At 38.4% G+C, this 14,252-nt stretch overlaps 1 protein-coding gene across 1 annotated transcript in view; it reads left to right on the top strand.

Annotated features, from left to right (window-relative positions):
* The window catches only part of NXPH2 (neurexophilin 2), a 119,105-nt gene extending 105,122 nt beyond the window's left edge, over positions 1-13,983 (top strand). The window contains exon 2 of the mRNA XM_077151929.1: positions 12,711-13,983. Coding sequence (XP_077008044.1) covers positions 12,711-13,454 — 744 coding nt within the window. The 3' untranslated portion in view covers positions 13,455-13,983. The remainder of the gene's footprint in view (positions 1-12,710) is intronic.
* The last annotated feature ends 269 nt before the right edge of the window (positions 13,984-14,252 follow it).

Here is a 14,252-nt window from a genome sequence, read left to right as displayed (position 1 = left end):
TTGTAGCATCTCACTTTGTTCCTTCCTCAAGCATGGCTCCTCTCTCTGGGTTCCCTACGAAAGCACACTTAAACCTCATGGATTTGATCCCCCAGTAATTAAAAAAAATATTCTATAGTAATTTGGGTACATTACATGCTAGAAATGATTTTGCAATATATAACATCTTGGGAGGAAAATGGCTCCTGATGAAAAGTAATACTGAAATATTTATTATTATGAGATATTATCAGCACTTTGTGGGAAGGTTATGTATTCAGCCTAATGTATTCACTGAACACACATACATTGTGCTAGGCTTTGGGAACATAGGACAGAATAGGAAAATGCCCTTATCTCCCAGGAGCTCAACCTAATGAAGGGAGACAAACAAGTTCAAGTGGGCTTATAGGAGTGCAGTGGAGGGGAGTGAGCAAGTCTGTCAGGTGGTCAAGAGAGGCTTTCTGGAAGAGATGCTGCCATGAGTTCTTTTGAGGCTAATCTGACTGCAGTGATCATCTATAACCTCTGATTTCAAGCTTCATGCTTGTTATAAGATACTTATGCTCTCATTCATTCAGCTTATAATACTGTCATACATTTGAACTCTTAAATAATTGTGCGTTAATAAACGGCATATGTCTCTTGACTATACTGGGATCCTACAAAAAAAGCTTACTTGAGGGAGAATAAGTTTCCCTTGCTCTGAAAGTGTGAAAACCCAGCTCTAAGGAATAGGAAGCTATTTTAAGGGCTTTGAACAGTGAAGACTAACAATCAGATTTGAATCTTAGAAACATCGCTGGACCATGTGCCAAATTGGTGTGGCTTGACGTGAAATGTTTGTAAGGCAGAGCCTGTGTCTCCACCCATGGCCCCGAACCATCTTCTAATCCAAGGACAGTCCTGTGAGCATTTCCCAGGACTTCTGAACTAGGTGTGCACAGCCGCGTTGGCAGGAGTGAAGGGAGAAGGTCACTGAGAGATTGCCAGAGACACAGAAGGGACTTTGATTTTGATCCCGCTTGCACATAATTACAGAGTCAAGAAAGCAGCCGCAACCCTTCTCAACCAAGTATCAGATGACTGAAAGAGAACTGCCAAGATCTCAAGCTCTGCCAATGTCCACAAAGTAAAGGAGTTTGTGGGATTGTGCAAGCAGAATGCCAGGCATGAAGAAATGCAACAGTCAGATGAGTTCTAAGAAAGACTTCTTACTCCACGCCCCCCTTTGCAAATATTTCCATCCTCATTTTAAATTACTGCTTACACTATCATAGAGCAATCAGAATTTTGACTTATGTTTTACAACAGGCAAAACTGGTATATACTTTTCATGGTGGTTGAAGTCATGGGAATGATTATCCCTTGAAAATAATCAAATTTGGCCTTTTATGCAAAACTCTGCACATTAATCCTTTTAATGATGCCCAGAAACCTCTTCAAACAGTTTGATTTAGGTTTTGCTATTCTTCTATCAAGCTATTATTATTTTATTACTTCTAGCTCCTCCCCCATCTCCATTATTTTTCCTACTTCACTACTTTATTGACCAGCTTCTAATAAGGACTTAAAAATTTCACCAAGTAGTTCAAGAGGAAAGTCTAAGGAAATAAAAATTTGTGAAAGGTCCAGGATGTTACACACCGTGAGTCAGGCTTATTTATTCCATTTTTATTGGGTATTTATTGTGTATCAGGCACTGTGGTTAAGTGCAGGAGAGATAAAGTGAGTAAGATATAATATCTGTCCTCCGTAGTACACATGATGAAGAGAGAGCCGTGTGAAAAATAATGATAATAAACAGCAATGTGACAAGCATGATGATCTATAAACTCACAGGTTACTCTGGGCACATCCTGGTGGGACGCTTCACTCTAAATCGGAATCCGTTGTTAAGTCACCATAGGCATTTCCTATATTAGGTCTGCGGAAGATGAAGGACAGTGAGAGGCATCATTGAGTCATGAAAATAAGTTATTCATACATGAACAGAATTAATTATTACAATTAAAAGACAGCAAATACTCACTGCGAAATAAAGGGCACCTCAATACTGAAGTGTGGAGTGCGTTTGATGGTAAAATACAAAGCCACACACATGTACACTTCTTCTCATAGCCACTCTCATGTCCTCTCCCCCAGGCCACACGTGTTGTCCTTATTGGAACCCTGCCAGACTGACATGGAAACAGAATAAGCTGGCACTTCCGCTTCTCATGCAACTGCACTTCCCCTTCGCTGCAAGTAAAGACACAGATTCATGTTCTCCCAGGCCATTATATTTTAGAAGTATTTATATGTTCTATCATGCGATGCTCTTCTCTTCTATTCATAGCTTAGATGTGGTTTATTGGGACACATGGGTGAACACAGATGATGCCACTTACCATTCTGGGTCATTTATTCCTTAACAACAGAAAGACTGTTTCTGTTAGGATTGTATCATAAGAATAGCCTGCTGGACTTTGCAAAACTTGCGTTAAAGGTGACTGGATTCTGACCAGGATTCACTTGGGGAGCATGGCATTATAATATCTAACAGCGCCTTACCCCAAGGCTTCTTTAACATTTGTTCCCAGCTTGTTCATGATTAAAGAACTCTTTTTATTCCCCTTCTAGCACAACATGAAAGTTTTCTCTCACACTGTTCACTTTAAATGGTTACAGAGAAAAGTGGTATGTGCATGCACATAGGTGCACATGTGTGTTTAGATGTGACATTTCCGTGTGTGAGCATGACCGTGTGCATGTATGTATTACTGCTTTTTTGCAGAGGCTTGTGTCACTGATTTTCCAGATTACCAGCATCAAGATAAAATAAGAATTGCCATATTTAACCTTAGCAATAAAACTTCTGCCAAGCGTTGCAATCTAGCTTTTTGGCATTTACTGCTAAGATTTCTGTCTTCACATTTATGTTCCCTGTTAGTTCCTGTATCAATTTAGAAAAATGTAAAGGGTAACTATTAAAATATATCTGGAAGGTAAAATAAATTTGCCAATCTCAGCAGAAAGAATTTCCATGCGCTGTTTAGTTCTCCTTTCCCAAACAATCATTGTTTTTCAACTTGCAAAATGAATTTTGAAACAATGCCATATTATGCCACAAAATATTAATAGGTACAATTAATATGTTGATATATATTTGATTCTGTCATCCTTCATTGCCTTTTCCTCTTTTAATCTGCTGTGACAGTTCTGTAATGGAGCACCAGAAATATGACTTTAGGGGAAAACCACCCTACTAATCATCGATAGCTTTGTATGTTGGCCAGGCGATACCTGTTTCTGTTTGATCAGCAGTAAAATTTCTTCCCAGTGAAAATGATTTCCGAGACTCATTTACAAGCAAAAAATTTAATGGGCTGCTGAGTTCAATCATAGCAGTTGTTTTTTTTTTCTGCTGAGCAAGTTGTTGTTTTAGTTTTAACTGCAGCATATAGGACAGATTTGTTTAAGCAATACAATTATATAAGCTACACATAAGCAACAAAAACGAGGGTTTTCAACACCTCTCATTATTGGTTCTCTAGTGCTCCAGCTTGTAAAGAGATCTGTAAGCCAATTGTATAATAGGGGTCACTTCGGAGATTCTTGTCTTGAACTAATACCCCCAGTGAAATAATTAATCACCAGCTCCATAGATGCCATCAGAAACAACATTAGAAACAAATCCATTAGGCACACTAGTTCTTCTTCCAAACCAGGCATGTAGCAATGGTTGCCACTCTGAAGGAACATTAATAAATGCTTCCAGGATATCCAGAGGGGTAAAAAGGGATAAGCCGGATGGATGCCTTTAAAAAATATTTGTACAGATCTGTATCAGTTTATCTCTTGTAGCATATGCCAGTCCTGTGGCTGAGGAAAGGCCAATTCTCACAGCCTGATAGGAATCCTCCAGTTTGGAGCAGTCAGTTTCTGATCCTGGGAAGTCATAATTTGCTTTGTTTGGTAGATAGAGAACCAAATATTTTTGATGTATTAACAAATGGCTCAGGGTATATAACCTTGTGTCTTAATGGCAGGTGATAATCTATGCACAGTCCATTACGTGTGTTTCAGCAAACATTTCGTGGTAAGCCAGTATAGGTTGTTAATATTTTATATGCAAAGTAAAAACTGAAAACATCCTCTTCAGTTATAGAATCCTGTTAAATATTAGGATAGGAAAAAAACAAAACAAAACCAGGTGTCTTGTTTTACCTTTCCTTTAGCACATTCATCAGTCCTTGTGAAAATCATGGACATGAGCTAGATTTGTTGTCTGTTAGTATATTTTAGCACATCTATAAACATAAAGACAGGCCTGTATTATTTCAGATTATTCTTGCTTATCTAGTGCATATTTCGTTCATTGTTAAGTAGCATCACCAAGAATGTATATTTTAAACCTCCAGCAGCTCTTAGCAGATTTTAGGGTGAAAGATGAGGCCTATACCTGCATCTCAGGAATTTAGCTCTAACTGAAACTTGGCGCCTGTTGATGCTTGTGAGAGAAGTGGACATGCAGCACAGAAGTTGTCAAATTGTCCTCTCAAAGCTAGGGAAAATGCAACTATTGTCTTCTGTTATCACACTCATTAGTAATTGTAGACAAATCAATACACAATTTGGAACAAGAGATAAAGGAGTAAAAATAGCAAGATCAATTAGTTTTCATGTTGCTAGTTCATTAGTTATCAGCTATTGACCAGTAAATCTTGGCTTTCATTTCTCTCATCAGAATAAAGTTAGTAATTACTCAATCCCGTTCACTCCCTGTCCTGTTGCTTCCCTGGCTCCCTCGTTTAGGATTAGCCCCACCCCACCCCATTATACTGATCAATACATGTTCTGATGCATATATATTCTGATAGATATGTCTCCTTCTAGGCCCTTATGGCGGTTGTAATTATGTGAATTATTATTTATTTAGCATTTCTTTCCCCTGTTCTTTTGCAAATTGCATGAACACAGGAACATGCTCTGTCCTGTTTAGCAATGTGCTCCCAGTTCGTAAAGCATAAATATGAGCACCTGGAAGGCATGTCATAAATGTGTTGACTAAGTGATTGAAACATGAGTGCATGGATGAATGGCCACGGTTTGGGATCTCCTCACTTCTCTGGACAACGATGTTCACTTCCTTACAATGTCCTGCCTCTGCACCCACCTCCCTCTAATTCATTCTCCACCTTATAGCCTCTTTCATCTCTTTGAAGTGCAACTGCCTCCTATTACTTTTACATTTTACTGTTGAGAAAACAGGCTTGAGGAGGGGATGCAGCTCACAGGGTGACGGACCAGAAGTGACAGCATCAGATTTCCATTCCAGTTTTCCTGACCCTAAGTCCTTCCAATAAATCAGAGCACTCTGTTCCCATCTCTCACTCTTCCCTGCTTTAGTTTCACCTGTCCTAATTGAGTTCATCACCTTGCTTCTTTCATTCATTCCTTCACTCTTGACCTGCTTTTTTCCGATTGAGTTACATTCAGCCCCTGGAGAATATCGTGATGGATTCTTTTCTGCAATGCACAGACCCGATTAGGACACTCCACTTTTTCTCCCAGTCCAATAATTTGCACATGCAGCATAGGAGTATGGTACCATTCAGATGATTGAAGGTATAGGGGGCCATCAGTGACACAATAAACTTAATCTTGCTAAAAATAGAAGAATATTTTTGTGGAAATATTTTTAAATTGTTTTAGACTTCCAACTTTCTTAAACAGTGTTTGTTAATGTCATATGATCTGTTCTTGCTAAGTCAAGAGAGCTATTTTTAGAGGTAGTGGGTTTAAAGGACTAAGCTTCAATTACCTAGAAAATCCAAGACTCTCATATACCCTTCATGCCATGTAAGTGTAAGAGTCACTATGTGTCAAATGTATCAAGGAGAATTGTAAAACACTGACCTGGGACAGGAAGGCTGGCAGGGAGATCTCTTCTCTTGGTGTCTCTAAGAAGATCATCATGTTAAGATTGTTGTAACAAAGAGCTACCTGAACTGATAATGACATGATATGTAGTGAGTGGAATTTGAATCTCCAGAAACTCAACGTAAATTTTTTAATGTCCATCACTTCCTTTTCATTGAGTGTACAGAAATCTTCTCACTCCCTTAGTTCAGGACCTAGCCAAATACCTGGTGATGGGGAAGAAACAAAGCTATCACAATGGTGTATATATAGAAAAGGCTTATATCATAATCATGGCAAAGGTCTGCCTGTCCCAAAACCCAAAAGCAACTTAGTAGTCATGGCCCTACACCACCCAGTACTGAGAATATATAGACCGGTCCTTTGTGAGGTTAGCGCCACTCCTTTAGGAAACAGGTTGACTCTACTAACTCATTAGAGATAGACAATCAAAATACAATGGACTGAATCCTCAACTGAGAAAGGGCCTTTTAATTCTAATACAGAGAGAAATTAATTCCGATTCTTAATTTAAGAGATTAATAGAATAATCTCTTCCTTAGTGAGCTATCCATTCTAAAAATGAGCCCAATTTTAAAAGAATGAGCATTAAATGAAAGTGAAATAGCCACAATAATGATGATGATGAACTCATTTATAGTGTGTATTATTGCCAGAATAAATGAGAAATAATTCATATTTCTTAAACAACTCTGAGATTATATGAGATAATTCAGCAATGTTGTACAGAGTTATAAATTGAAATGCTTGAGTGTTCCTGACATCTAAAAAAAACACCCTTAAACCAAGTGCCACTGAATTAAATGAAAATTAGGCTTAGTGTATGACAATAAAAGTCTACAAGCCTTCTAAATTCTGAAAGCAAACTTTAAAAAAGGATTTTCTCTTTGTAAACCAGGTAATCGAGGTTAACGTCCGTGGTGATGTCACATTGATAGGGTGTGATCAGAATGGCACCTGACCTGTGTTTACTTCCTCTCAAAAACTCATAACTCCAGGTTAGTCAGGAGAAAAGCATTAGGAAAAAAACACACACACACAATTTGAGGGGAATTCTACAAAATACCTGGCCAGTACTCCTCAAAATGTTCAAAGTCATCAAAAACAAGGAAAGTCTGAGAAACTGTGGCAGTCAAGACGAGCCCATGATGACTAAATGCAGTGTGGAAGCCTGGATGGGGTCCTGCAAGATGAAAGACATGAGGGGAAAACAGGAAGTCTGAATAGAGTACACATTTTAGTTAATTGACCAAGATTATTTTTTCTTTATCCGGGTCAAGCTGCTGACCTTGTACCTTACCCTCTCCTACTCACTCCCTACCCCATTCTGGTGATCTTGAAACTAATCTTGCCGCTGTGGGACTGCAGAGAAAAAGAACTCAGATTGCAGGGAAACAAAAAAAAGGGTGGTACAAAGAACTTCAGATATGAGCTGTTCCATATTTATTATCCTTGCCCCTGACCTCCTCCTCCCCTCTCCCCAGATGGTTTTCTAGTACTTTCCCACTACCCTTGCCCTGTCTACATAACTCAACCACACCCCTGCCTTCCTTGGGGTTGAGTTCTCCTCTCTCCTTTCCCTACTATGGTAGCCATAAAGTAAGTCATCCTTGTCTGTTTAACATTGTCTGGTGCAATTTTTCATGGCATGAAGATACAATATATCAATACTGGTTTATAAGTTCTGGCACCCATACTATAATATAAGCTGTTAACAATAGGGGAAAGTAGGGGTGGAATATATGGGAACACTTGGAACTACCTTTGCAACTTTTCTGTAACTAGAATCATTCTGAAATAAGATATTTATTAAAAATACATCAGATACAGTTGGAAAAAAGGATCTTCTCATAGAATGTTTGCAGAAGACGATGCTTTTTAGTTTATAAATTGTTTCTATAATTCGTGACAGTTCTCACCTCTGCTACTATATAATTCATTGCAGCTTCTCTGCCTTTGGGGAGAAATGCATTTAATTATCAGTGAAATTCAACTGCAGGCTTGTTATGATGAATGATTTGAGCCTGTCATCTTTTTTCCTCCTCAAAACAAAAGAACTGAAAAGAAATACAATTTTATTCCTCGGCTCCCTTCCACCTGATTCGTTTAATTGATGAAGGTTTGAGCTTTTATTAATCCTTCGAGCACCTCATTCTTGCATTATTATTGTAATATGATGGGACAAAAGACTGTAGTGATACTGAAATTAGCAGGAGGAGCTCACCAGCAAGTACAAAACTAACCAGGGGCATTCAGCCCTGTGCTTGGTAGATAATATCTAACGCTCTTGTCTTGAACAGGGAGGTTTGTCAACTGGTTCAGAAGCACTGACAGTCTTCTCCCAGCATGTTGTATCACAGAAATTGTCTGTTCAGGAATGAGGGCGCCTGTCGGAACTTTGTACCTTCAGCTCTCTTTGCTGACTCATTTGGTAGGTTGGAATCAGAGACCCACAAACACAGTTTGTTGGCAAAGAGCTCGCCTCTGCCTCTGAGCTGAACATGACTCAGATGCCTGTGAAACTGGAAACACACGGAAACATTTGACTGATGTTCTGGAGTTGAGAAGGATGATTTCTACTTGGTCATTAATTTGCCACATGGCATTGAACAAGTTGCTTGATGAATCAGTTTCTTGGAGGCGTGAGAGCTCATATAACCCTTTGGGGACACTCCTTGAGTAGGCAGCATAAGACTATCTATTGGGCGGTAGAAGAGCCATCCATCATTGAATGCCTTTTGCCAAGGTTTGGGTTCAGTGATTTCCATTCATTCATTTCACCAACAAAGGTGACATAGGCGAGAACACTGATGAGGTCATCAAGTACCAAATTCTTGCTCTTTGCCCTGTCCTCGTCCTGTGTGAACGAGTGGCTCAGCCAGCCCCCAGTCACTCCTGGTCAAGTCTTCTGAGATTCAGCATGAGTCCTGGAGATCTAGGTTACAACCTAAGTGTAGGACGGGGTGCCTTCCCAGTAGTAATGCTTCGTAAGAAAATACAACAATATGTCATACTTGTTGACAAATTATACTGAAGGGGGGTAGGGGTGTTGGTAAAGGAGATGCAATGGTCAGCTTTTAAAGACACCTAGTAATATATTTACCCTATTAATGATAATCTTCTACCAATATGTCATCATTATCCCTTGATAGCTTTTTGAGATTTCGAAATCACTGTCAACTTTTCATGTATTTAAGAGTGATAAACAGGTGAAGTTTTATACAGTTTTTCTCAGCTTGGCTAATTTTGTTGTCATAGTAGGTTAAAAGTGTGAATGTCTAGGACAAAGTCAAGTATCTATTTATGTATATATGCCTTTTATCTAGGAACCACAGTGGATATTTTCATTGGAAGAGAGAGGAATAGTAGATCTGTGCTATTAGCTAAAAGTTATCATTTTAAAATAGACGAACCTTAAAATCAAGAGCTCCTTGAATAGGTTTGAACCTGAAGATAGTGTGTTAGAATAAGTTTTTTAGAAATCAAATTCTATTTTAAATTTTGCATGGGGAACCTTTTTTAAAGAATTAAAAAGAGCCTTTGTTAAAGCAAATAATTGCCTCCAATTTATGTTTGATAAGTTAAGATTTTTTTTTGCACTCATTTGCCTTAGGGCAAGTCATACATGTTTGGGTTAAGTTATGTTACAACATAAATTACTTCAAAAAAAATCTTCAGACTTTTTAAAGCCTCCGTAAATGGCCAATTTTAATTATCATTGTTATTTCCATTACTGTAGGTATTTTTGAGTAATCTCAAAACCATCAACAGTGTCCTAAAGATAAGTGAAGGACCTCATAAAGTGTTGGGTTTAACACATATTCAAAAATGCACCAGTATCAGGCAAGTTAGACTCCACGTGACGGTGAAACTTATTTGTTGCTTAATGAATAATGAATAGGTCAATATTTTTGTTTTCAGTAACTGGAAAATCAGGCAAAGTGCTACATCGAGTAAAAGATCCAGGCAGAAAAAAAAAATCAGGAAATTGTGTAACTTAAAACAAACATTTTAAAGGAGAAAAAAGAGAGCATGTAGTTACCAGTAGCAGAGTATTTTTGTAGTTATAGTGGATAAAAAGATGGTTTTGAACAGAAAAGGAATTTTGTCCTGTTAATAAAGTATTTTATCTGTAGCAAGGTGTGTAAAGGTAAGAACTGATTCTTTTTTTAAAAAAGTAAGCCCAAAGGGGACAATGGTATAAGGACTACACCTTTGCTAAAAACGAAAGAAGGTGACAGGGAGGGAAGAAATAAATCAGTTGTACCAAATTGGGGAATAAGCCCGGAATGTAAAGGAGCCGTTAGTGTACCCAGGAGATTTTCAGCAAATAGTAGGCATTTCTGTCAGCAATTGTCAAGCAAATCTCATGAAATACTGGAAACAGGTGCAGAATAAATAATGGACTCTGGACAACAAGAAAAATAATCACAGAGAAGAGAAACTGGATCTTAATTGGCAAGGGGCCCCTTAACTGTCCATAAGCCCTTGGAGCTCTTGCTGGACACAAGGGAGAACATTTCCACTTGAACCAAGTTGCATCAGTTCTCAGGAAGCTCAGGTCATAGCTGGAGCCAGGATACTTGACTCCATGGGCTGTTACCAATAGATGTGAATGAGACATGTGCACATCGTCATTGAGAGTGTTCAAAGTTGGAAAACTCTAGTTATAGCGTCAGAAATACCCAAAATGTGTTGAGCTAGAAATCCTAAGTATTGACCTCTTTTCTGGTACACATTCCAGCTCTGCAACAGCAGGAGAGGGAAAGAAATTTCAACTCAGGATGCATAAATAAGAGGTGTGGATTTAGGTTCTCGAAACAGTGAAAGGGTGCATCATGTCAATTTGCCCTTCTACCAAACCACAGAAATTTAAATGAAGAAAAGAATTCAGAGAAGAGTAGAAATGTAGAAGAAAGGCCTTCAGGAAAGTAATCAATGGGCATGTATACTATGCAAACCCACCCCCACCCCCAAACACACACACACACACACACACACACACTCAGACATTGGAACCTTGGATTCCCATTCTAAAGTGATCTTGGACTAGGTGTAGGTGAAAACATTTGTTCACAAAGCTCTACTAGGAGTTAAATTTCTAAACTTTTATGACTATACAAAAGATAACTTCATGTTATTAAAATCTACCATATAGTCAAGAGTGCAATATTTTAAATTCAGATTTTAATTTTTCAAAATTGGATTGAAAGAAATATTTTGACGATCTGAGACCTGTTTTGCTGGGGGCTTTGCAAAGCTTAAAAGGGCTGGAGACACCATCCTTACGCATATCACCCATCTTTTTTCCTCCTTTTCATCATGCTGACAGTTTTCTGGAGAATCATTACAAGAGTAGCTTGTGTTATTAGCGATAAGAAGCTATCTGTGTTTCCACTAGAAACCTCTATTTTCCACTTCATAACTCACCCATAAATATTCACTTCAGGCCGCAGTTTCCTATATAATGATGCCATCCCTCAAGGAAACCTAGCTTTGACTTAACTAAATAATTTTAGAAATCATGTGGACTTTTACATTCCAAAAAGAAAAAATCAAATGTAAATAAAGTGCTAAGTTTCTTTGTCTATGATTTGAACAGAAATACTCTGGAATCCCTAACACACATGCACAATACTCTTTCTTAGAAATTCTAAGTGTTGGTTTGCAAAAATGATAAAATTTTTAAAGGAGAAATATTTCTTAGTTCTCATGTCTCTGTGAAAAGCAGAAAATGGATGATGGACCACAAGAGCCAGGTATTTCAAAAAAGCGAGGGAAAGCATCCTTCTTTCTGGAAGTGAAGAAACATAATAAATCTGTTAGAGAACCGCAGAACTGCAACTTTCTCTTCTGGTTTATGTTACCTGTACTGTTTGCTGAAAAAAGAGGGGAGAGTAATTCTAGCTTTCAATATAATATAGTAGTGATGACATTCATTAAATTATATACACTCTTTTAATCAATTCAAAATATATTCTTCAACACTTAACTGCTGTTTCTACAAAGACAGCTGAAGTTGCAATTCTACTTTTTTCAACTAAAACTTTTTGTAGAGATTTTAATATTATACACATCTTTTTTTGGGGGGGGGGTGCATGGTCCTGGAATCGAATCCGGGTCTCCCGCATGGGAGGCAAACATTCTACCACTGAACCACCTGTGTACCCCCACCTGTCTTTTTCTTTCTTATTTATTTGTTTATTTATTTGCATGGGCAGGCACCAGGAATTACACCCAGGTCTCCGGCATGGCATGTGAGAACTCTGCCTGCTGAGCCATCGTGGCCCACCCATGTCTTTTTCATTATAGAATTTGAGATGGAATTATATTCAAGATGAGTGGAATTATGACATGAGTCTTTGAATACAATGAGACTGTTATATTTATAAATATATTTAAAAGAAATGTGTTAGTATCTTAAAGTCAAATGGTTTCTAGCTCCTAGAGTTGTTTTTTACCTGAGAAAAAAAGCAGTTATTTAATGATTCTGATAAATGAGAGGCAAAAATAACTCCTTTCTACAATCTGGAAAAATAGAATTGTAAAGATTAGGAAACAGACTAGAACCACATCAGCCCATTAAGCACTCTGTTCTTAATCTCATCATTGTAATTTTTATATTCACAGCTCTACATTGCTTGAGATAATTCTCTTGTTCTACTGTTGAGCCCAGCGGTATGTGTGAAATGCCATTTAGAGTGAATTGAAGTCATATCAACATAATTTCCCCTGTGCTCTGACATCAGTATGTGCACTCTCAAAGCCTAATCTAAAGTTTATTTCTCTTTTTTCTTTTCAAACAGTTGTTTTGTGACAGTGAAAAAGTGGTTCATGCCACGGAAGGGCTGGATTGGGAAGACAGAGATGCCCCAGGGACTTTGGTCGGAAACGTGGCACACTCAAGGATCATCAACCCCCTGCGCCTGTTTGTTAAGCAGTCTCCCATGCCGAGGCCTGGCCAAGTGGCGTATGCAGACAGCATGGAGAACTTTTGGGATTGGTTGGCCAACATCACAGAGGTTCAGGAGCCATTGGCAAGAACTAAACGGAGGCCAATAGTAAAAACAGGAAAATTTAAGAAAATGTTCGGATGGGGTGACTTTCATTCCAACATTAAAACTGTCAAACTCAACCTGCTCATCACGGGGAAAATTGTTGACCATGGAAATGGAACCTTCAGTGTTTATTTCCGACATAATTCAACAGGCCTGGGCAATGTTTCAGTGAGCTTGGTCCCACCCTCCAAAGTGGTAGAATTTGAAGTTTCCCCCCAGTCTACCTTAGAGACTAAGGAATCCAAATCTTTCAACTGTCGCATTGAGTATGAGAAAACAGATCGGGCGAAGAAGACTGCCCTGTGCAACTTTGACCCGTCCAAGATCTGCTACCAAGAGCAGACTCAGAGCCACGTCTCTTGGCTGTGTTCCAAACCCTTCAAGGTCATTTGCATTTACATTGCCTTTTACAGTGTTGATTATAAACTTGTGCAAAAAGTCTGTCCCGACTACAATTACCATAGTGAGACGCCATACTTATCTTCTGGCTGAATCTTCCCACAAGATGGAAAGAGGGGATATATATAAATATGTATATATATTTAATTAGAACAACCAAGAACCAAGCCCAGCAACCAAGCCCGTCTCTTCATGCTAAAGGATCCCTTTTGTTTTTGGCAATGGATTTTAGATTCCTGTCAGGTTTTCAGATTAAAAAAAACAGAACCATCTTTAAATGCGAAATGGGATTGTTTCGACTTTGAGTACCTTAATTCGAAGAGTCAGAATGTTTAGGAATCCATCGCCTTCATGTAGGATGCCTAAGCTCTAGAAATACGTTTGTTTCTCTAAAGGAAGCATCAGTGGTGGCAACATGTGCAAAAAGGAACCAAACTTATGCATGTGCTAAACATTGCTCCTGAAATGAGCCTGCCTTTGAAATGTGTTTTGAAAGGTGACCTTAAAAAAATAGCAAATTCAGTAAAGTTACTGAAAGATTGTATTTGATAGATGAATCGTGTTTCTGACACTGCGTTCTTTTTTTATTGCTGCTTTTTTCCCCCTACATCTGTGTTGTTGTTAATAGGAGAGATGAAAGGGTAAAACTTGTTTCAGAACTTGTGTGAAGTTGCAGTGCCACAGTGGAACGGAATACATTATTATCTGAGATAGGGTTGAGTGGAATGTGATTTAAGCTCTAAGAACTGTGTTGGTCACCATCTTTATAATTTCTCACCTGAGTAGTAAAATTGGCATAAATAGCAATGATTATGGAAAGTTGCCTTGGACTGGGAAAGCAAATCTGGATACATTGTAAGTCAGTTCAATGTAATGACGATCATGGATTTT

The sequence above is a fragment of the Tamandua tetradactyla genome, chromosome 3 (genome assembly GCF_023851605.1).
Source record: "Tamandua tetradactyla isolate mTamTet1 chromosome 3, mTamTet1.pri, whole genome shotgun sequence".
Taxonomy (NCBI): domain Eukaryota; kingdom Metazoa; phylum Chordata; class Mammalia; order Pilosa; family Myrmecophagidae; genus Tamandua; species Tamandua tetradactyla.
This window is presented reverse-complemented; position numbering and strand designations above follow the sequence as displayed.